The sequence below is a fragment of the Triticum aestivum genome, chromosome 2D, assembly GCF_018294505.1.
Source record: "Triticum aestivum cultivar Chinese Spring chromosome 2D, IWGSC CS RefSeq v2.1, whole genome shotgun sequence".
In the NCBI taxonomy this organism is placed as follows: Eukaryota; Viridiplantae; Streptophyta; class Magnoliopsida; order Poales; family Poaceae; genus Triticum; species Triticum aestivum.
The window spans coordinates 244,402,492-244,426,715 of record NC_057799.1 but is presented as its reverse complement, the minus strand read 5'-3'; the positions used below and the strand labels follow the sequence as shown (position 1 = coordinate 244,426,715).

General features: G+C 44.5%; 1 protein-coding gene across 2 annotated transcripts; it reads right to left on the bottom strand.

The window, feature by feature from the left end:
• Positions 1–17,347: 17,347 nt before the first annotated feature.
• On the bottom strand, positions 17,348–23,994 carry LOC123052672 (peptidyl-prolyl cis-trans isomerase CYP21-4). 2 transcript variants are annotated; one of them, XM_044475974.1, is made up of 8 exons: positions 23,856–23,994; positions 23,361–23,566; positions 23,152–23,191; positions 21,115–21,165; positions 19,716–19,801; positions 18,797–18,934; positions 18,544–18,691; positions 17,348–17,582 (listed from the first exon to the last, which is right to left on the bottom strand). In XM_044475974.1, exons 2-8 carry the CDS (start codon positions 23,510–23,512, stop codon positions 17,496–17,498), a joined length of 702 nt encoding a protein of 233 aa, XP_044331909.1. In that variant the 5' UTR covers positions 23,513–23,566; positions 23,856–23,994; the 3' UTR covers positions 17,348–17,495. The 2 variants fall into 2 exon arrangements, with proteins under 2 accessions (XP_044331909.1, XP_044331910.1); XM_044475975.1 differs by lacking the exon at positions 21,115–21,165.
• Between the last annotated feature and the right edge of the window lie 230 nt (positions 23,995–24,224).

Genomic DNA, 24,224 nt, shown 5'->3' with positions numbered 1-24,224 from the left:
TGCATCCCTGGCCCTCGAGGCACTGTCTGAAGCCCTCGCGGCCGAAGAGTTAACCGCACTATGCTCCACGGTGGATAGGGACGACGTAATCCTGGACAAGCGACCCAAATCCACCTCCTTTAAACCAGCAGATGAAATAGTCAAATTTCAGGTCCACCCGACGGACACCAAGAAGACAGGATCCATCGGGGCACAGCTGGACCCAACGGTCGACACAGCGCTACGAGAGTTCCTGCGCGAGAACTGGGACATATTTGCCTTGCACCCTTCTGATATGCCCCACGCAGGTTGGCCGAACACAGCCTCAATATATTGAAGGGATATAAACCGGTCAAGCAAACACTGCGGCGCTTTTCCGAACCCAAACGACAAGCTATGGGGGAGGAGCTAGCCAAGTTACTCGAGGTCGGATTCATCAGAGAAATAAAACACCCGGACTGGCTAGCAAACCTGGTGATGGTACCAAAGAAGGATAAATCCTGGCGCCTATGCATCGATTTCAAAGACCTCAACAAGGCCTGCCCTAAGGATCCCTTCCCTCTCCCTTGCATCGATCAAATTATTGATGCCACTGCAGGACACGACTCACTGTGTTTCCTCGACGCATACTCTGGATATCATCAAATCAAAATGAAGGAGTCCGACCAAGCCGCAATTTTATTGATTACCCCATATGGGCCATTCTTCTTCAACACTATGCCCTTCGGACTTAAAAACGCCGGCGCCACCTACCAACGCATGATTCAAACATGCCTGGAGAAACAGATCGGCAAGACAGTTGAAGCATATGTGGACGACGTCGTCATCAAAACAAGGCACGTCAAGTCATTGATAGATGATCTGTGTCTCACATTCGACAACCTCCGCACATACAACATCAAGCTCAATCTGGAAAAGTGTGTTTTCAGCGTTCCCGCCGGAAAACTGTTGGGCTTCATCGTCTCCAATAGAGGAATTGAGGCAAATCCAGCCAAAATCCGAGCTTTGTCACAATTGGCCACACCAACTAGCCGGATGTGTGGCAGCTTTAAGCCACTTTATCTCCAGACTAGGAGAAAAAGCATTGCCGCTTTATCGCCTTCTCCGATGCACCGACCACTTCGAGTGGACGGATGCGGCAACGGCCGGACTGGGAGAGATAAAGGCTCTTTTAGTGAGCAACCCAATCCTGGCCGCGCCGAACATCGGCGAACCCATGTTATTATACATCTCGGCAACACACCAGGTGGTGAGCGCGGTGCTCGTCGTCGAGCGAGAGGAGGACGGACACAAATTCCCACTTCAGAAAACAGTATACTACGTATCCACTGTCCTCACACCGTGCAAATCCCGGTACCCTCATTACCAAAAGATAGCATACGCGGTCTTCATGGCATCCTGGAAGCTACGAGACTACTTTCAAGAGCGCTCAATCACGGTGGCTTCCGAAGTACCACTCAATGACATAATAAACAACTGTGATGCCACAGGCCGGATTGCCAAGTGGGCCATTGTGCTCCTTCCATTTGACATAACATACAAACCGCGCCGGGCCATTAAATCCCAAGTACTGGCCGATTTCATCGCCGAATGGACAGAGGCCGAACTCCCTAAAGAGTATGGCACATATTCCAACTGGGTCATGCACTTCGATGGTTCCAAAATGCTGGCGGGCTTAGGATCCGGCGTTGTCTTAACGTCCCCCACTGGAGACACAGTTCAGTATGTACTCCAAATATTATACACAGACTCCAACAATGCAGCCGAATACGAGGCCTTATTGCATGGTCTTCGGATGGCCGTCTCCATGGGCATACAACGCCTGGAGGTGCGCGGGGATTCAAACCTTGCAATATCCCAAATAAATGGATATTTCGACGCCAAAGATCCGAAGATGGCGGCCTATCGTAACGCTGTTCTCAAAATGTCGGCTCGGTTCGAGGAGCTCGAGTTTCATCATGTGGCTCGAGAAAGTAATCAAGCGGCGGATGTCCTCGCTTGCATCGGTGCTAAGCGCGACCCCGTCCCGCCTAACATATTCCTAGAAAGGCTCTTCAAGCCATCCGTGGTGTGGCAAGGGGAGAGCGGCAACAATAATCCAGACCCGAGTATACCCCCAGATTCCGAACACAATACCGATATCATCAGGGGCTCGGCCACTGAAGTAACACCATCGGCCCATCTTATCATGGCAGTAATTGCCCCATGGACCGAACCCTTCTTGGCCTACCTTAATAGGCGAGAGCTCCCCGAGGATCAGAATGAGGCTCGCTGCATTGTCCGGCGCTCGAAAGCCTACAAGGTCCATGACGAAGAGCTCTACAAGAAAAGCGCTACCGGAGTACTTCAAAGATGCATCTCCGAATAAGAGGGATGGCAGCTCTTGGCCGAAATTCGTGCCGGTCTCGGTGGTCACCACGCTGCGGCTCGGGCCCTTGTAAGTAAGGCCTTTCGTACAGGTTTCTATTGGCCGACAGCCCGAGCAGATGCACAGGACCTTGTCCAAAGTTGTGTCGGATGCCGGCTTTTCGCCAAGCAAAGCCATATGCCACCCATCGCTCTACAAACAATCCCCATTACTTGGCCTTTTGCGGTCTGGGGCTTGATATGGTCGGACCCCTTAAAGGAGGAAGCCACAAGAAAGAATATCTACTGGTCATGGTAGATATATTCACCAAGTGGATAGAGGCCAAACCAGTTAAAACGGCTAAAGCCGGACCAGTGATAGACTTCATATTCGGTGTTGAGCACCGTTATGGTGTCCCACACAGTATCATCATCGATAACGGCTCCAATTTTACAGCCGGTGAGGTAAAAGCCTGGTGTGCTAACCTGGGAATTAAGCTCGATTACGCCTCCGTCTATCATCCACAAACAAACGGTCAAGTCGAACAAGCTAATGGTCTTATTATGAGCGGCATTAAGCCTAAACTAGTGCGGTCTTTGAAAGAATCAGACAAGCACTGGGTTGAGGAGCTCGACTCCGTACTCTGGGGGTTGCGGACCACGCCCAATCGCACTACCGGATATACACCTTTCTTCGTGGTGTACGGCGTAGAGGCTGTGTTGCCCTGCGACATTATTCATGACTCACCTCGAGTGCGCATGTATGAAGAGAGAGAGGCCGAGCTTGATCGGCAGGACAGCTTAGATGCCCTGGAGGAGGAGCGCGACGTCGCAAAAGCCCGTTCCGCATTTTAGCAACAGCAGGCTTGCAGATATCAAACCAGAGAAGTGCGGGCCAAGACTTATAACATTGGCGAACTCGTTCTACGCTTACCAAAGAAGAAAAAGGACAAACTCAAGCCCAAGTGGGAGGGTCCCTTCATCATAGATGAAGTTCTCATTGGAGGAGCATACCGCCTGCATGACGCGTCGGACAACCGCTTAGAGCCGAACCTGTGGAATGCCGCTAGACTCCGAAGATTCTACGCCTAGAGCCGGACTCTTTGTTCGTCTTCTTCTCCCTTTGTTTCCATTATTTTTTTCTCTCTTTAATTTTTCTTCTAGCTTTAAGCTCTTGTGCGGCTAAACCACACACCTATGACGTACACATCCTTAAATATGTACGCCCGTAATACCTGGGGGCTTCTTGTATAGAAGCTTATTATTATTTTTCGAGCATCAAGCTCACCACACATGTGTCTTTTTCCTCATGTGTACCTTTTTTCGCCATTATATGCATCGCTGTGACTTAAGTTTTGGCCAAGCTGGGTTGCCTGGCTCCTGTGCTTATGCCCTACGTTCCCGTTTGTTTGGCTAGGGCATAAAAGGAGCACCTCTGCGATTGTTACTGCCGGGTCATCCGGGCGTGTACCTCGGACTGGGTGAAGCCGAAAGCTAGCGTTCTTAAGGGAATATTCGGTCGGCCGACTAAAGACGTGTTACACTCATTACAGTATGAACCCCCAGATGTCACGTACACTGCGATTTTTTCAATCATAGTTCGGGCATGCACACTAACGCATGTTCACCCAGGGAAAGGAACCCTTAATGGAACTATTCTCTCTGGAAGATGTTTCTTACAATTACAATGTAATATAACATAGCTAGCCGGATAAAACTTGTCTGTTCAAGCAATTATGACCCCTACGCCTGGTTTCCACGCATGCCCCGGTCTATATTGCTGCTTTGGTATTCGGAAACACTCCGCACCTTCGGATCCAGAGGTCGAAGCGAAAAGGTCTGCCATGACAATCGTTTTACAATCCGGCTAGGGACAATTATGTCAATTGAAGTACATAGTCACTTGGACTCAAAAACTTCTTCCTCTATACCGTCTAACAGGCTGTCTAGCTTACAATCCTGTTGGGAATATTTGGCGGCTACCTTTAGTTGGCCATATACTAAACTAACTAGAATTTCTTTTCCATCTGACCCTTTAGGCCCGACCCGGGCCATATGATTCGGATCAAGCTTGGTGTACCGTGTCTTCACCATGGCCCAGGCCTCTCGCACACCTTCTCGGCAGGCTGATATCTTCCATAATCAAATACACCGCCGTGCTCCTTTGAATAGCTCCGCGAGCTCCGCCATACTTCCTGGAGGGGAGGCGGATGGCCATAAAGCCTTGGCAACACTCCGCATTACTTGCCGAACTCGCTCGTGCATTTGGGATAGCTCTTGTAGCAGGTCGCCTTGAGATCCAGACATTTCCTCTTCGGGACGGCCAGTCAGCATACCTGCAGACATAAATCTGTTAGTTCCTGCCCTCGCCAAATAATAGGGAGGCAAGTTTGAAAAGAATACTGAATATGCCGCCTCTTAGTCTCTTATTCTCCTTCACGGAGTCGGCTAGCTGGGCTCGCACGTCTTTTAGTTCTTCGCACAGCAAGGTGTTGGAATCCTGCAGCTTATTTTTATCATCCCTGACCCGTGTCAGTACACGCTCGCCCACGGCTAGTTGCCTTTTGGCATCTTGTTCACCTGCTTGCGCGACTTTTAGGGCCTCCTTCAGTTGATCCGACAATCCTGCCATGGGGAATACAAAAAGTATTAATATTGCTGGTATATGATTATATTTTCTCGATGGAGGGGAACATTACCAGGCGATGCCTTCTTGGATTTCTCCAGTTCGGCGGTAGCAACAGCTAGCTGGGTCCGACACTTTTCCAGCTCTTGAGACAACAGGTTGTTCTTCTCTGTGAGCACCTGGTTATACAATGATCCTTAAATCAGTTGTATCAACTGCTTCAAGTCTCAGGGGCTACTGGTATATAATTATCATATTTGTACAAATGTGTACTTACCCGCATATCTTTCAAATGCTGGTCTGTGGCTCTGGTAAGCCCGTATCGAGTAGCTCGGATGTATGCATCAGCTGAGCTGAAGGCGTTGAATGCCTCTTTTGTAAAGCCGGGGTCGCGAAGAGCGGCCCGCCGGCGCCGATGATTCATAGCGCTTTCCACTTCAGAGTTTGTGACGGATACATCATCTGAATCCTCTGCAGAAGGACAATCCGGCGTCGCTCTTGCATCGGCCCTCGCCTTCAAGGCAGGGTCTGGAACCTGACTTATGGAGGCGCGGCCGGCGGAATCCCCGGACATAGTCCGGTGAACGTTTTTCCTGATAAGACACAACGGATAATATCACAGTTTGATGTGACTGCCAGGGGGCATGATTAAAAAACCATACCTCTTTGATGAAGGCTCTGCCGTGTTGTCGTTCGCCTTCCTCTTCAAAGATTTGCTCAGCGCAGGCACCGGTCTCTTAGGAGATGACTCTGGTGCACGTTGAGGCATCGGGCGCGTCCCCTTTAGAGCACGAAATAGTGTGGTGGGTGAGGCATAATGAGGAAGCTCTTTCGAAGAAGGTGTCTCTTGATTACTTGCATGCAAGGCAGGGAGGAGGCCGGGATAGTCGGCGATGATGGCCACTTCCGTGCCATCATAACTCGCCTGATAGAATACTCCATCCTCAAGCTCCACAAATATATCCGGATCCTCTTCGAATCCGGGGTCAAGGTCCCGGTTGTGATCCTCTGGCTGTGGGGCAGGGCTATGGATCCCCTCGGTAACCTTCCGCCATTCCTGTTACAAATGGATGGGTTGATGCTCATTAAAAGTGACTCAGGGAGAGAATTGAGTAAAGTGGTGGGATTAGAACTCACCCAACTAGGAGGACTGTACATGGAAAATCCATCTCGACGTTTAAGATGAGTGAACTCCTCTTTCTCCCCTTTGTATAGGTCGGCCAATATTTTGGCCAAAGCGGCGGGGGTGTCCGGACCCTTCCAGCCGCAGCGTGAGGCGTCATCTTCCCCATTATAGTGCCACATGGGAAGCCCTCTGTCTTGGAGTGGCTGGACCCCGCACTATGGAAGTCGCCATTACCTCGATTATTGATAGTCCAGACTGGGCAAGTGTCCTTATCTTGCCCATAAATTGACGGCCTTCCATGCTATCTTCCTCCTCGAGGCTCCGAGGGCGCCAGCTGTGGCGTTTCTTCAATGGAGCATTTGAAAATTCGGGAAGACCCATTCGAACTGGGTTGGGGAGAGCGACGTCCTCAATATAGAACCATTCTGAGGGCCATTCTTCGGGCGCCTTCTTCGGCGTGCCGGACAGGTATCCGATCCCGGCTATGCGCCATACTTCAGCGCCGCCCACCTCGAATATCGACCCCTCTTGGTTGCGAGGGACGAGGCAGAATAGCTTCCTCCACAAATCGAAGTGGGCTTCACAGCCCAGGAAAAGCTCGCAAAGGGCAACAAAACCCGCGATGTGCAGGACAGAGGCCGGCGTAAGGTTGTGCAGTTGGAGGCCGTAATACTCCAGGAGTCCTTGGAGGAAAGGGTGGATTGGAAACCTGACGCCTCTCAACAAGTAGGGTACGAAGCACACCCGTTCCCCCCTAGTTGGATTGGGGAAATTTTCCACCAGAACTTTGCCTGTGAAGGAGGTCAATCCTGCTCGGACAGGGACCAGATCCGCGGGGGGAAGGAATCCCTGTGTTTGGAGCTTAACCAACTGCTCGTGGGATACCGAACATCTCTCCCAATCGCCTTTTTCAGAGACATGAGGGCGGGAGGAAGAACTGGGAACGCTAGTCATGTTGAATGGTTTCCCCTGGCAAAACTCTAAAGGATTTTCCGCTGGATGTGGAATGGATCTGAGATCCAATCCCTTTAACTAAAGGCCTTTCTTGCGTGGCTGGGGGGTTATGTGCAAAAAATACCCCGACCTCTCGTATTCGCTCGACACATGGAAGTAGAAGGTGTGGAGGCACAGAAGCCGATGGGTGCGACATTAAATGGAAGGCCGAATACAGCTCTCTAAGTCAGGTACTTTGAAGTGATCGGAGGAGGAACCCGCCTTGCAATGCCGAAGACAATCTGCGCACCGGACACCTCGTCATTGAAGCCTGGTTCAGGGGCTACTGAGGGAGTCCTGGATTAAGGGGTCCTCGAGCGTCCGACCTGTTGGACATGGGCCGGACTGATGGGCCGTGAAGATACAAGACAGAAGACTCTTTCCCATGTCCGGATGGGACTCTCCTTGGCGTGGATGGCAAGCCCGGCGTTCGGATATGAAGATTCCTTTCTCTGTAACCGACTTTGTACAACCCTAGTCCCCTCCGGTGTCTATATAAACCGGAGGGTTTAGTCCATAGAGGCAATCATAATCATACTGGCTAGACTTTTAGGGTTTTAGCCATTACGATCTCGTGGTAGATCAACTCTTGTAATACTCATATTCATCAAGATCAATCAAACAGGAAGTAGGGTATTACCTCCATAGAGAGGGCCCGAACCTGGGTAAACATCGTGTCCCCTGTCTCCTATTACCATCGACCTTAGACGCACAGTTCGGGACCCCCTACCCGAGATCCGCCGATTTTGACACCGACAGCGCTAAAGAGGCAAGCGCAGGCAAGGAGTCCCGAGGCATCAGGCAAAGGTTTCCTTATCGGTGCAACAAGACCAAGACCTGCAAGACGGCAGGACGGAGGTCATCACGGAGCCCACAGCAGCGTCACCACCAGAGCCTTTGGCAGGCGAAGACTACTTTTCTCAGGATAGCTTGCACTAGTTGTCTTCCTTCAAAATTGGCCGTTGTGGGATCCCTTCCCGCCTACATTTGGGAAGAGGACCAGGGCCTCTATAAATAGGACTAGCCACCACCATAGGTGGGGACGAATCTTGGATCGGATCCATTCCACCCTCACACCCACCAGCTCATCGAGCTCAAGAACACCTCTCCTCCGGAGGATGTTCATCCACTGTACTAGTTCATCCTTAGCCCTCGAGGCAATCCACCACCACACTGGAGTAGGGTATTACACCACACGGTGGCCCGAACCAGTATAAACCTCTGTGTCCCGTGTTCTTTGGGGCTCGACGAGCTAGGTCGTGGAATCGTTGGGTAGGCAGGCTGGGGAGAAAGAGTCCCTCGTGCGCACCCCAGAGTTCGAACCTCTCAAGGGTCTGCGGAACCCTAAATCCGACACAAAGTATGGACTTTTGTGGACTTGCCCGATGATCGGCAAGCCATAGAGAATAAATGGATCTTCAAGAGGAAGATGAACGCTGATGGTATTGTTACTATATACAAAGCTCGAATTGTCGCAAAAGGTTTTCGACAAGTTCAAGGTGTTGACTACGATGAGATTTTCTCACTCGTATCGATGCTTAAGTCTGTCTGAATCATGTTAGCAATTGCCGCATTTTATGAAATCTGGCAAATGGATATCAAAACTGCATTCCTTAATGGATTTATTAAAGAAGAGTTGTATATGATGCAACCAGAAGGTTTTGTCAATCCTAAAGGTGCTAACGAAATGTGCAAGCTCCAGCGATCCGTCTATGGACTGGCGCAAGCATCTCAGAGTTGGAATATAGTTTTATACAGACTTGCGGTGAAGGCTGTATTTACAAGAAAGTGAGTGGGAGCACTACAGCCTTTTTGATAAGTATATGTGAATGACATATTGTTGATCGGAAATGATGTAGAATTTTCTAGAAAGCATAAAGGAGTGTTTGAAAGGAGTTTTTCAAAGAAAGACCTCAGTGAAGCTGCTTACATATTGAGCATCAAGATCTATAGAGATAGATCAAGACGCTTGATAAGACTTTCGATGAGTACATACCTTGATAAGATATTGAAAGAGTTCAAAATGGATCAGTCAAAGAAGGAGTTCTTGCCTGAGTTGTAAGGTATGAAGTTGAGTAAGACTCAAAACCCGGCCACGGCAAAAGATAGAGAGAGAATGAAAGTCATTCCCTATGCCTCAGCCATAGGTTCTATAAAGTATGACATGTTGTGTAACAAACCTGTTTTGTGCCTTGCCATGAGTTTGGCAAGGGGGTACGATAGTGATCCAGGAGTGGATCACTGGACAGCGGTCAAAGTTATCCTTAGTTACCTAAGAGGACTAAGGAAATATTTCTCGGTTATGGAGGTGATAAAGAGTTCGTCGTAAAGAGTTACGTTGATGCAAGCTTTTACACCGATCCAGATGACTTTGAGTCTCAATCTGGATACATATTGAAAGTGGGAGCAATTAGCTAGAGTAGCTCCATGCAGAGCATTGTAGACATAGAAAATTTGCAAAATACATACGGCTCTGATTGTGGCAGACCCGTTGACTAAACTTCTCTCACAAGAAAAACATGATCACACCTTAGTACTCTTTGGGTGTTAGTCACATAGCGATGTGAACTAGATTATTGACTCCAGTAAACCCTTTGGGTGTTAGTCACACGGCTATGTGAACTATGGGTATTAATCACATAAAGATGTGAACTATTGGTGTTAAATCACATGACGATGTGAACTAGATCATTGAATCTAGTGCAAGTGGGAGACTGAAGGAAATATTCCCTAGAGGCAATAATAAAGTTGTTATTTTATATATCCTTATACCATGATAAATGTTTATTATTCATGCTAGAGTTGTATTAACCGGAAACTTGATACATGTGAGGATACATAGACAAAACACGGTGTCCCTAGTAAGCCTCTACTAGACTAGCTCGTTAATCAAAGATGGTTAAGTTTCCTAACCATAGACATGTGTTGTCATTTGATGAACGGGATCGCACCATTAGGAGAATGGTGTGATGGACAAGACCCATCCGTTAGCATAGCATATTGATCGTTCAGTTTTATTGCTATAGCTTTCTTCATTTCATATACATATTCCTTTGACTATGAGATTATGCAACTCCCGGATACCAGAGAAATACCTTGTGTGCTATCAAATGTCACAACGTAACTGGGTGATTATAAGATGCTCTACAGGTATCTCTGAAGGTGTTTGTTGGGTTGGCATAGATCGAGATTTGGATTTGTCACTCCGGGTATCAGAGAGGTGTCTCTGGGCCCTCTCGGTAATACACATCATAAGAAGCCTTGCAAGCAATGTAACTAATGAGTTAGTTGTGGGATGATGTACTACGGAACAAGTAAAGAGACTTGCCGGTAACGAGATTGAACTAGGTATGAAGATACCGACGATCGAATCTCGGGCAAGTAACATACCAATGACAAAGGGAATAACGTATGTTGTCATTACGGTTCGACCGATAAAGATCTTCGTAGAATATGTAGGAGCCAATATGAGCATCCAGGTTCCGCTGTTGGTTATTGACCAGAGAGGTGTCTCGGTCATGTCTATATAGTTCTCGAACCCGTAGGGTCCGCACACTTAACGTTCGATGACGATTTTGTATTATATAAGTTATGTGATTTGGTGACCGAATGTTGTTCGGAGTCCCGGATGAGATCACGGACATGATGAGGAGTCTTGAAATGGTCGAGAGATAAAGATTGATATATAGGACGATAGTATTCAGGCACCGGAAGTGTTCCGAGGGTACTGGGTATGTATCGGGTCACCGGTAGGGGTTCCGGGCACCCCACCCCCCCCCCCCCGGCAACTATATGGGCCTAATGGGCCAAGAGGGAAAACGCAGCAGCCAGCAGGGGCTGTTGCGCCCCTCATATAGGCCGAAATAGAAGGGGAAGGAAAGAGGGGAAGCGAGAAAGGAAGGGGAGGGATTCAGCCTCCCCCTTCCTTCCCTCCTCCCTCCTCCTTCCTTCCCCCTCTGGAAAATATGGTAAGGGGGGCGAATTGGACAAGGCCCCAAGTAGGATTCCTCCTACTTGGGGCGCCCCATGGCTGTTCCCCTCCCCCTCCCACCTATATATACGTGGGGAGGGGGCGCCTAGAACACACACCAACAATTGTTAGCCGTGTGCGGCGCCCCCTCCACAGTTTACGCCTCCGGTCATATCTTCGTAGTGCTTAGGCGAAGCCCTGCGCGGATCACTTCACCATCATCGTCACCACGCCGTTGTGCTGACGGAACTCTCCCTCGACACTTTGCTGGATCAAGAGTTCGAGGGACGTCATCGAGCTGAACGTGTGCAGAACTCGGAGGTGCCGTACGTTCGGTGCTTGATCGGTCGGAATGAGAAGAAGTTCGACTACATCAACCGCGTTGTCAAACGCTTCCGCTTTCGGTCTACGAGGGTACGTGGACACACTCTCCCCCTCTCGTTGCTATGCATCTCCTAGATAGATTTTGCGTGAACGTAGGAATCTTTTTGAAATTGCATGCTACATTTCCCAACATTAAGTTCAAAGCAATAAAACTCCCATGTACGACACGCATCTGTTGCAATTGTGATAATCCCTGTGTCTCGTGTGTGGCGGGTTCGTGTGTTTCTCGCCGGAACAGATCGGATTATCGGAAGCAACGTACGTGTACGTGTGCATTAGGCTGGGAATCAATCCAACAGCATGCTTGCTTGTTTAGGAGGCTAGCTTCTACTTCTACGTACGTGAAGGTTTTCAGCCTAGCTTGCGTGTTTGTGCGTCTCGCTGGAAGTACCGGCTCGTACGTGTGTATCTTGCCGGAAAGCACTCAGTGAGTTTCGTAGTTGAGGTCGGGATCTGTGCCAACAGCCGGCTAAGAACACGTAGCACAGCATCATTGTGCCGCTATGGCTGCTCGGAACGCCCATGTGTGTGTGCTGCCATCTTGGCAGAAATCTACAGGTCATCAATCCAGATAGTTCAAAAGTGATGTTGGTGTGGTTTCTTTTCCTTAAGTATTTTGTCAATGTTGTGCACGAGGATATTGGTGACAGTGACACTGGTTGTGACTCGCTGGAAGATTCCAATGATGATTTCTTGGCTTATGATGATGATGATGTGGTCTACAATATCCCATGGCAGATGAACACAAGCACGATCTTAGATTTTATCCCATTGTGCAAGCTATGTTGTTCTCTTATTGATTCCGACGTTGTGAGAAGTTCACACAACGAAGATGATTCAGATGGCAATGAGGGTTTGATGTACAAACAGGGTAGAGGAAAGAGTTCAGGTAATGCATCCATATGTTGATGAGAGGAGGGAAATAAAAACGGAAAGATGGGGAGGAGAGAACGTAAGTCGGGTTGGCTAAAGGAAAGAGTTCTTAGAGAGTAGTAGATATTTTTTGGTGTTAATACATAAGGACTGATTTACACCATTGTTAGCGCCTGAAGTTTTGAGTTCGCGTAAACTGAACTGATATATAGATCAAGGTTTTTTCTCTCTCTAAAAACACGAAAGTTCTATTTGCATGTAAGATCAACAATAAAGTTAAGAATCAAAAACATGTGACTCTTTATCTGAATAATAAAGATCTCCCATCACCTTGAGAAATATGTTAATCTGATTCTTTTGACCTGGCATGTGCATGCAAAAAAACATTATGTGTGTATGTTCTTTTGTTTTGATGAAAATATCGTGTCTTCTTAGTGTTGCTTGGTGAATAGAAAAAATTCCCAGCTAAACTAGACTTTTAGTTTCTGCCTTTGAATTCGAAGAGAATTCCTTATTTGGCCCACTCTTAAAATTTAGTTCCTTTTTGGCCCAGAAAACTGTTTTCTTCCCTATTTGACACTCGAACTTTATTTTATGCCTTATGTGACACTTTCATTATTTTTTTTATCCGGAGGTGTTAACTGACACGTGCAAAGACAATTTTGCCCCTGGTGATAGTATGTCATTAGAAAAGGGTAGAGGAGGGGCGTGAACAAACAAAAAATACGACGAAGTGCACCTGTGTCATGTCCGGTTAGATACATGTGTACATGTGTACGTTCGTGCGGCCATCAAACCAGCTAGCCTTTTTTTGTTAGGGTATCAAACTAACACAAAGAGGGTATCAAACCAGCTAGCTATTGCGTGCGTTTCCTGTGTGTGCAGCTAGCCGGATCGATCAAGCAAGGATCGATTAGTCTGCTGTTTTATACGTGCGTGAGATTCTTGTGTCAACGGCCGGTGTACGTACGTGTATGGCATACGTAGCTAGCTTTGCTAGTCTCGGTCGGAAGTCTGTTGCTTCGTCCGTCATCGTCATCGTCGCGCGCTGCCGTTGCCGAAGTACTCGCGTAGTCTGTACTGGGCCAACACAACCCGCCACGTATTGCAGCTCGATTCCTGAGAGCCGATCTGTATTGCAATGGCCTGTTCGTGTGCGGCACTTGAGGCATGAACACATCTATGCGACATGACCCATTGACATGCCGTGTTCTAACTTATCACACGCTAGATTAATGTGTACAAATTTATATGCTACAGTAGAGGCTAAATGGGTTCGTCACTGTTCCACTCATCGTATTATTATTATTATTAGTCATATAAATAATTTTGTTTTCTTTACTTATTCAAACAGGACAAAATATTTCGCATTCCTTTGTGTTTGCATGTAAATAATCTGTTCACATACTATATTAGGGGTAAAACAGTCTTTTTAGGTCAGACTTAACACCGTTACTAGCCAAAACTGACGGAAGTGTCACATAGGGAACAAAATGAAGTTTGGGTGTCAAAAAGGGGAGAAAACAAAATTCTGGGCCAAAAGGGAACCAAACTTTTAAAAATGGTCAAATAAGGAATTCTCTCTTGAATTCGTGTAAACTGAACAGATATATAGATCAAAGGTTTTTTCTCTCTGAGAACATGAAAGATTTATTTACATGTAAGATCAACAATAAAGTTAAGAATCAAAAACATGTAACCATTTACATGAGTAATAAAGATCTCACATCACCTTGAGAAATATGTTAATATGATTCTTTTGACCTGGCATGTGCATGCAAAAAAAATGATGTATGTATGTTCTTTTGTTTTGATGGAAATATCATGTCTTCTTAATGTTGCTTGGTGAACAGAAGAAATTCCTAGGTAAACTAGACTTTTAGTTTCTGCCTTTGAGTTCGCATAAACTGAACAGATATATAGATCAAGTTTTTCTCTCTCTCTAAAAACATGAAATATTTATTTGCATGTAAGATCAACAATGAAGTTAAGAATCAAAAACATGTAACCCTTTACCTGAGTAATAAAGATCTCACATCACCTTGAGAAAACTGTTAATCTGATTCTTTTGACCTGGCATATGCATGCAAATATTTTTTTATGTGTGTATGTTCTTTTGTTTTGATTGAAATACCACGTCTTCTTAATGTTGTTTGGTGAACAGAAAAAATTCCAGCTAAACTAGACTTTTAGTTTCTGCCTTTGAGTTCGTGTAAACTGAATAGATATATAGATCAAGATTTTCTCTCTCACTAAATACATGAAAGATTTATTTATATAAGATCAACAATAAAGTTAGGAAGCAAAAACATGTAACCATTTACATGAGTACACATCACCTTGAGAAATATGTTAATCTGATTCTTTTGACCTGGCATGTGCATGCAATTTCTTTTTCATGTGTGTATGTTCTTTTGTTTTGATGGAAATATCATCTCTTCTTAATGTTGCTTGGTGAATAGAAAAAATTCTCAGCTAAACTAGACTTTTTTTGTTTCTTCGGCTCAGGCCTACTATTGACTCGAAAGTTCAAGATTGAGCTACCTAAAGTTGGTCGTCTGGAGTAATGCCCAAGTTTAACCCCCACACACAACATCGCCAGGAAGAGGGCGAGGTCGCCCCAACGGATATGGCACCGAAGAAGAGGATGAGGGAACTTAGCCATGTCTATGTTGTCTTCTGCCGGCGTGAAGACATGTGGACGCATGGGTGTTCACGTCTAGCTAATGTAGTTTACGCCACCCCGGTTGAGTCCAGCGCCACAGGTCCCCGCGGTTGACAAGGACGGATTTGCGGTTGCCTTGGGGCATGAAGTGCAGATGAAGGAGGCACATGTGTGGGTTGATACGTGTGCATAAAACACTCGTGGAGAAGGTATGTATATCGTGTGGGTGGGGTTCTTGAGGCATGCTTATTCTACTAGGGCATTTGAGCATATAATTTTCTTTTTTCCTGTTGCAACACACGGACATTTTTTTAGTGAAGAACTAAATATTGGTGCTATGTTTTGTTAACGGAAATACTAATTGGCGAATGTTCGCTTGGAGGGACCTGCTAGCGAATGACCTTAAAGCCGTTGGATCCTGATCAAATGCATGGCAATATTTTTAAGGAATACACTTCATCGCTTAGAACACGTTCTTTGTTAATCCGATAAGTTCAGTTCGTTGTATTTAAAATTCAAAATATCTCAGTCCGTATTAATTTTCATATTTCCTGCTAGTATATATTTACTAAAATTTCTAATGTTTAGAGACCACAGATGTGCACTCTTTTTGCCCTTATTATGGGTAAAATTGACAAGCACGGCATCGCTCGCTATTATGGTCTAGTGACATTACATATGTGTGTGTTCATTAGCATCGCACCCATCACCAGCAGACTCATTTCAGTGTTCAACGCAGTTAGATATGGTCACGGCCATATTCATGCTTATAAGGCCTCGTTTGGTTACTGGGGGTCCCCAAGGATCCCAGCCTTTTTTTCAGGGCATTTCCTATTTGGCGCTGCAGGCGCCGGTTTTAGCTGTTTCCGCAAACCGGCGCCTGCAGCGGTGCTAGTTGGGCCGGCCCATTAAAATAGTTAGCGTTTTGCTTCTGCTTTTTAAAAAGTGCAAAAGAGGGACACTGCGCGAATCGAACCTGAGACCTACACCTTCACAGCGCCGTTAACCACTACGGCCAGCCCTAGCTTACGCACGATATCTTCTTGCGTGCTTCTTATTCTTTCTCCAGTTCGAGTTTTCTTTTTCTGTTTCTTTTTTTCGTTTTATTTTTCTTAAATGCGTGATTGTAAATTAATGAACATTTCCTTCGAAATCAACGAACGTTTTTCAAAAATCCATGAACTGTTTTCAAATTTTGTGAACTTTTTTAAACTTTGATGAACTTTTTTCAAAAATCCATGAACTTTTTTTGAGGGACAAAAATTCATGAACTTATTTTTAAAATTGGATGAACTTTTTCAAATTCGATGAACTTTTTCAAATTTGATAAACTTTTTTCTGAAAATCCATGAACTTTTTCAATTTTGATGAACTTTTTTCAAAATTGATGAACTTTTTGTTTGAAAATTGATGGACTTTTTTTCAAGTTTGTGAACTTTTCTTGAAAATTTATGAACTCTTTTCGAAATCTATGCACCTTTTCAAAATCAATGAACTTTTTTAAAAATTGAATATATGTTTTTAAAAAAGATGAACTTTTTTCAAAAGTCGATGAACTTGGTTTCAAAATTGATGAACCTTTTTCCAAGTTTGTGAACTGTTTTGAAATCGTTGATTTTTTTTCTAATTCATGAAAATTCTTTGAATTCGCAGTTTGTTCGAAATCTGTGAACTTTCAAATTTTTTCAAAATTATTTTCAAAAAACTTGTTTTTTCTAATTTCTATATGCAGTAAATAGCGTGGCTATACTTACTTCTTAAATAGTTTGCGCCCTAAGTATTCATTAAAGCATGTTTGGTCTAGTGGTTGGGCAACACGCACCGGAGGTGGAGGTCGTGGGATCAAATCCTCATGAGAGCTCTCTTTTGCGCTATTAATGAATTCTCGCGGTGCTGCCTGTAGTGGAATGGGCCAGTTTCGAAACCGGCCCAACGAAGGAACGTGCAGGCGCCAAGTTGCCTAATCAGCGCTGAAGGCGCCAACTAGGGGCTCCCTTTTCCAGGGGGCGAAACCCACGCGGAGATTGTCCTCCGAAGAGATGGCCGCAACATTTGGAGGCCCCCAGCCCACGGGGCAGACCGGCCCTAACCCCGCTCTTTTCCCGGGTAGAGTTTCCACGTTCGGGCACTCATGGAAATTTTCCCTCGCTCTATTCTCACGCACGGTCGTGGTCTGCGACGCCCACTTCCTTCCTCTGAGCCCGTCCATCTTGCCTCGTCCAGCTGTTGCTGTTTGGTGACGAGAATTTAGGGGTATTTCCCCCCACAAGAGGAGGGGATAGTGCATGCCCCTCAAATTCTCCCGAGGTGGTTAGCTTCCCTGGATTTGTTCCCTCACGCAACCAAATGAGCCCTAAAGGTGGTTTAAATTTACAATGGAACAACTGAACACATGAACTCCGCTTGAAAATAAAAGCAGAGGTATAAATTTATACACAGCTGCTGCATGAACTGGGACAAAGTGCCAGGAGTTGCCTTCTTAAAGAGTATACGGACAGGTGATGCTTGATACAAGTACAGCAGCAGGATCAGCTCAAAGCTCCTGTATAAGGCTGATGTTAATGATACCTATAGGGGTTTTGGGCTGGTAATGCTCATCAGTATCGATTTCTTCAATCTCCTGTTTGTGTAAACAAGAAAGCAGAATAAATAAAGATGTGATCTTGATCTCATTAGATTGGTAATAATTTGATTGAATATTACATAAATTCAAAACTAGATGAGGCCCAGGGGAACTAATACTGCCGACGGTACCACTGAGCTACCCAGGGATTCCCCAAATTGAAGGAATGGCTACTCTAGATTGTAGAAATCAGGTCACCAATTCAAGAACACATGTATGTCTAGATGAAATAACCATTTGCAGTTCCTCATATCATTTATTCTTTTTTTCTTTTGAACCGTAGACAGTAGATAGTTCTACGGTATTCATTTATTCATTTTCATTTATGCACGGAGTTGAACTCCTATATAACTTGAATATCTCCCATTGACATAAACGGGCATCTAGTGAATATATGGCTCAGAGGTTTCACATATATAAATACAGGAAATAAATAGAGAAGACAAAACAAATAGAAAGCTGCATTTGAGTGTTTATGAAAAATCTAACTAGTGTACAAGGTTGAGAGAGAATCCTATATACCTAAATAGTTGATCCCCACTGACTCAATTATCTTAAATAAGCCAACTCATCATGCTACTATGCATCCACTAAACTTAATTATCTCCTCATGCAATTATACCAACTCACCATGGCACTATGCATGGGAAAAGACACAACTTAATATGCACCATGTATGCTACTCATATTCAATAAATATTTTACAACTATATAATAATCAAATATAATAAATTATACTCCCTCCGATCTGAATTAATTTAGGCAGCCTCTATACAATGTAAACGGGACATTGTATAGAGGCTGCGTCAATTAACTCGGATCGGAGGGAGTATATACTTTAGTATCAATCTCACATTGCTAATCCAAATACTATTCATATTGCCAATTCTCATAGAAATAGCTGCATCCAATTCCTGCAGCAACACGCGGGGTATCATCTCTAGTCCAGATAAAATACCTGAACAATATCTTCTCCCTTAATAACTCTGCCAAACAAAACGATCTTGTCATTCAAGTCAGGAATTGGAGCAGTCGTGATAAATAGATCAAATCCTTTACTATTAGGACTCCTTGTAGTCCCAATCATGAAGGCCTCATGCTTTGGACTGCAAAAATCATGTAAATCCAGTACGGTTTTGAGAACAAAATCAGGTCTGCCATCACAATGGGTGCAAAGGGAATTCAATAATTGCACTATTCAGGAGTAAAACCTGAGAGCATTTTCTCCACTGGCTTTGGCTTTCAGTATCCATTCATGGGCAGCTCCATTCAAATCAAAATCACCACCATGGATTACCGAGTTTTTTATGACATGACGAAATGGCATTCCTTTAAAATAATCACTCTTGCTGTGCCATAGAAGAAATATCAGATGATAAATAAGTAAACAATGGATTGTTCATCTTGAAGAATTCTTAGCAGCACTATCTCTCTCTTGCGACGGTGTAAACTGTAAAGTACTTTCCTCCCATTAACTGATTCAATGCTGGCAAAGTTCTACTAGATAATCTAGTATTCAACCATGATAGCAATATTTTTGCACTAAGAACTCACTGCGGCATGTTTAGTACTTACAGTCCCATGACAGTACAGTTATACATCACAAACAATATATTTTTATTACTTAAGAACAAAGCTATCTTTCTTTGTTCAAAAGGATGGACATATTGAAAATGAAACATCTATATTTACTAACTAATGGTGCAAATGAGCTCATTAATTGTGAATTAATTGCATTAAGTTAAATGCAGTCTTCTTAGGACACAAAAATAAAGGAGTTTGTGGTAGAAATTTCAGTTCGTCAGGTAACTAGATATAAATTTCACAAGGATTTTAATCCACATAGTCAACATGCTGTTGTAGTTGGCCCTGGAGCAAAATATTGTGGTGGCGCCATGGAGACAGCCACACCCCAGGGGAAGGGTCATAGACAGAGAAGCATCTTTGCAAAGAGAAGGAACAGGGTATACAACAGTATCTCACAAATAGAAGAGTTGCACTGAAGGTTGAACCATAGAAGTGCATCTCCTTTTGTTAAATGAATAAATTATACACTAAGTGTCCTCACCATTGCATGTAATACTATGTAAATCACATAGTCTAGTCACAGTAAGTAATTCGAATGCTCACCATAAGTTGATAAATCTGTCCACAACACCAGCAGAAGCATCTTTGGATATTTCTATGGTAATTGAGCCTTTCAAAGTGTCCATTATCTGACAACAAGAAAACAGCAGCATTATATTCTCTGCACGTCACAGATGCTTTATGCAATACAAAGGGTGATTACATATTTGATTAAACCACTTCACCATGTGCAGAATGTATGGATTAGTTCAGAATTTATGTTGCCAGGTTTTATGATGTGAACTTCTACCAGCATGCGATAGCATATACTGCTTCTTGCGCTAATTCTATGGCAAATAATAAGTGGATAAGGGTACCAAATAAACATCTAGACAGCACAGGATTCCAAGATAAAATATAAACATTGTGTGAGCAAGTTTAGAACTACTTACAAGCACTGTGTACAGGATATTTCAGTATTTCACTATCAAATGTCAACCACATTTGCTGATACATTTCATGTCTTCAGAACTGTAACTACAGCAACCATAGTTACCGGATTCGTTGGAATGGGCTTCGAACCCCGATCTAGATCGATCAGTCTAGATAGGGCTTTGAGATCGGTATGGATTGATGGAAGTTCACTCCCGATACGTGGATCACAAGTGAACCCAAAAATGTGATCGCTGCGGCACATATTACAGGCACCGCCCAGCTCTCCTCTGGAACCCAGGGCTATCTGGGTGATGATGGCTGCGGTGACATGGCCGCTGGTCATCACAGCTCCTCCTGTACAGCGCTGATACATACCTGGGGAAGGCTCCTCTCTTTCATCCACCAGATGCACGAGCACCACGGGACAGAGCAGGAAGGGAGGTGGATGTGTATTAAAGAGGAGGTGAGGTAGCGCAGGAGAACAGATGAAAGATTATGTGCCTGCAGCAGCAAGGTAGAAGATGTGTGCATGTGTGGTGGCAGGGACCGCAAGGACTAGGATGCCTGGGCGTGAACCCAACAGATTAGGTTTTTATCTCTAAAAGAGCCTGATGGGCTGTCTCGGTCTTTTTTTTCTTTTGGTACGTATGGATCAGGTATTCAGGTGTCTAATTAAATATGTGGCCCACCTACTATATGCATCTCTTAAAGAGAAAAAATACGCTGCATACTGGAGTTGGCAAATCGAAATCATCATGTTCGAAATTGAATTAAAATAGTGTGCTCACTGAAAAGCACATATGGAATTTGAAAGCATGCCAACATGCTCTACTTTAAGCTGATCATCATATTATGCTTCAATTTTCTTTGCAAGTATTAACATGGTTTAGCTGTCAGTAGCAACACAACCACAGCAAGATATAAACATATATTCTACATCAATCCGATATATAGTTATACACATAATAAAAAGCCCACAAATCTAACCAAATTGACTGGAAACAACGTCAGTTATCAAAGAACTTACCACGTAGCTTGGGGTACTTATTTTTGTTGAATCCTCAGATCTTTCTACATTCTTCAAGTCAGGATGGAAATACACAAAAGAAAATAAGCAGTAGCTTGATGTCTAATATCACTTAAATTGACAATAAGTAAGAAAGCAAGGGCATGCACATAAGAGAATATGGTAATTCCGAAAGCAGCTTAAAAGGACATAATTCAGAGTTTGATATCTACTATACCTTAAATTCATAATAAGGAAGCACACAGGGGCATTCACATCAGAACAAATAATAATTCTAAAAGCAGTTTATAAGGATACAAATCAGTTTGATTTTATTTTTTTATTTTTCTGCATTTTAATGTGAAAATGAACTAGATGACAGAAAATTTAGGACAAGAAACAAAAGGTTTCTTATGCCCATTCTTTACACAGAAGATATATCATAATTTCTACTATAAGTTAGGAGAACCAAATGCAAAGAACGTAAATAGTCACTTCAACATGCTACCAAATGTGTGATTCTTTTACTCATAAGGTTTATTCCTTGAGATGTACAATTTCATTCAACTGTGGGAACTATAATTCATATTCCGAATTAAACATTACGTTACTACTATCCAAAGAAGCTAACAATTTTCAAATGCTTCTTGAAAGAAAAATAGAGACAACTTAATCATGTTCTGATGTAAAAGTACACACAGTGAACCATATAGAGATATGGCACTTCCATTCTCTTTAGAAGGCTCCATTTCATTTGTTTTGCAGTTTTATAACGCGCAATATGATTCAGTTCACCCACAGTATTGTTTGATTACAATGAAGCTATGGGAGAGTGTCATTTAGCACTGCTTAAGAAGAATGACAAGCATGACCAAAAAACAGTTTGGTTTCATGCCTGGGAGGTCGACCATGAAAGCCATTTTCTTGGTACGAGAACTTATGTAGAGATAAAGGGAGCAAAAGAAGGACCTGCATATGGTGTTCATTGTCTTGGAGAAGGCCTACGATAAGATACCACAGAATGTCATGTGATGTGCCTTGGAGAAACACGGAGCCCCGACAAAGTACATTACCATCATCAAGGACATGTACGATAATGTTGTGACAAGTGTTCGAACAAGTGATGTCAACATTGATGACTTTCCAATTAAAAATAGGACTGCACCAAGGGTCACCTTTGAGCCCTTATCTTTTTGGTTTGATGATGGATGAGGTCGCAGACGATACACAAGGAGATATCCAATGGTGTATGCTCTTTGGGGATGATGTGGTGCTACTCAACGTTAGTCGGATGGTTTGGTCTGTTGATCATATACAACGCAGGCCAGGGTAGACCAAACTTGACATGGGAGGAGTCCATAAAGAGAGATCTGAAGGGCTGGAATATGACCAAAGAACTAGCCATGGATAAGGGTGCATGAAAGTTAGCTATCCACATGCCAAAACCTTGACTTGGTTTTGAGATCTTAATATCTTATGTGTTTCAACTCTAGCCTAACCCAACTTGTTTGGGACTGAATATTGGATAGGCATTCAGCTAGTAGAATGCGATATACACACACACAAAAAAGCAGCCCGGTGCGCATAGCTCCCGCTTGCGCAGGGTCCGGGGAAGGGTCCAACCACTTTGGGTCTACTGTACGCAGCCTTTCCCTACATTTCTGCAAGAGGCTGTTTCCAGGACTTAACCCGTGACCTCACAGTCACAAGGCAACAGCTTTACCGCTGCGCCAAGGCTCCCCTTCCCCGGAAAAATATGGAGATATACATAACAAAGAAAAAAAACCAACAGTAACTATTATCAAAAGGAAAGGGGTTAAAAGTTAGGAAATGAATTGGAAAAATATGGAGATACCATGCCCGTGACTGATGTTATGCTATATTGATAAAAAGAAAAAACTACTTAAGAGATTCAATAAGACAAGAAGAGCAGAGTGATACAGAAATTATAGTGATAGCATGGTCGTGATTGATGACATGTTATTATTAGCATAACAGAGAAACCACTTGGAGATTCAACAAGAGCATGTCTATCATGCCCTAGATTGTTTAGTGTACCTCAGCCCGAGGAAGATCCATTTCAGCCTCGAAGGCCGGCCTGTGAAGCATTAGAGCTTATCAACAGAGGGACATGAAAGAAATTAGCGAACAACCAAAGCAAAAAAGTCCATGAGTTATTTGAATGGGCGTAAGTGTGCTTTGGGACACCTAAGACTACAAGTATACTGCAATAAAGTTATTTCTTAAAAGGGGCACCTAAGACCAACCTGTGATGCCAATGCCTGTAAGTTGCATAGAGAGATAGCACAACCAAGACGACGATCAGTTTCCAGGTGATGATGCTAGAATAACTGATTCGTGATGGACCCTTCTTCGTCTTGCTTTGAATTAGCAACTGTTTCGGCTTTAACCTCGCCATCTGCTACTCGCGCAGAACAACAGCTCTCTCTAGGGGATTCTTCTTTGTCTAGGACTGGAAAAAAAGCATTTTGTTTCATGATCAGCTAGAGCTGGGAACCAAAAAACAAATAACATTTGCAAATGAGCGTGCAACAATCGCGCCAAACTACTAGAGTACTAGTGCACAAACCAAACAGGAAAAAGAAGAAGCAAATAACTGTACATTATTCAGTACGCTACTATTTAATCCTAGGTCAGAGCGGATCTAGATTAGCTGGTGCGCGGGCGTGCACCGGCAAACCAAGAAACTGTGGAGGCTACAGTGGGATTTAACTAATCAACGGATGAAAACAAGCTCGTACCTCAAACCCCGATGGCCAAAGACTGCGGACGGGGTGGAGACAGCAGGAACGGCGATGTCGGCCACGCGCGCGAGAGTCGGGGGTGTTGGGGCAAGGAGTGCGGAGGTGGGGGGCAGGATCGAGGCGTTTGGGGTGACGGCACGGCGGCAGCCGAAGGGGGAGCTTGGCCGTCAAGATGGGAATGGGCCGGGTCGGCCCGTTGGGTCGCTGACCCGGCCCAAAAAGTCGAGGCAATGGGCCAAGCGGGTCGGCCTTAAATGATATACGGGTCAATGGAGTCAGCATTGTGCGACCCGATGGGTCACATGGGTCGACCCAGTTGATTCCCTATGCCTTAGTTGTTGTTGGCTGTCCCTACCGTAGACGCCC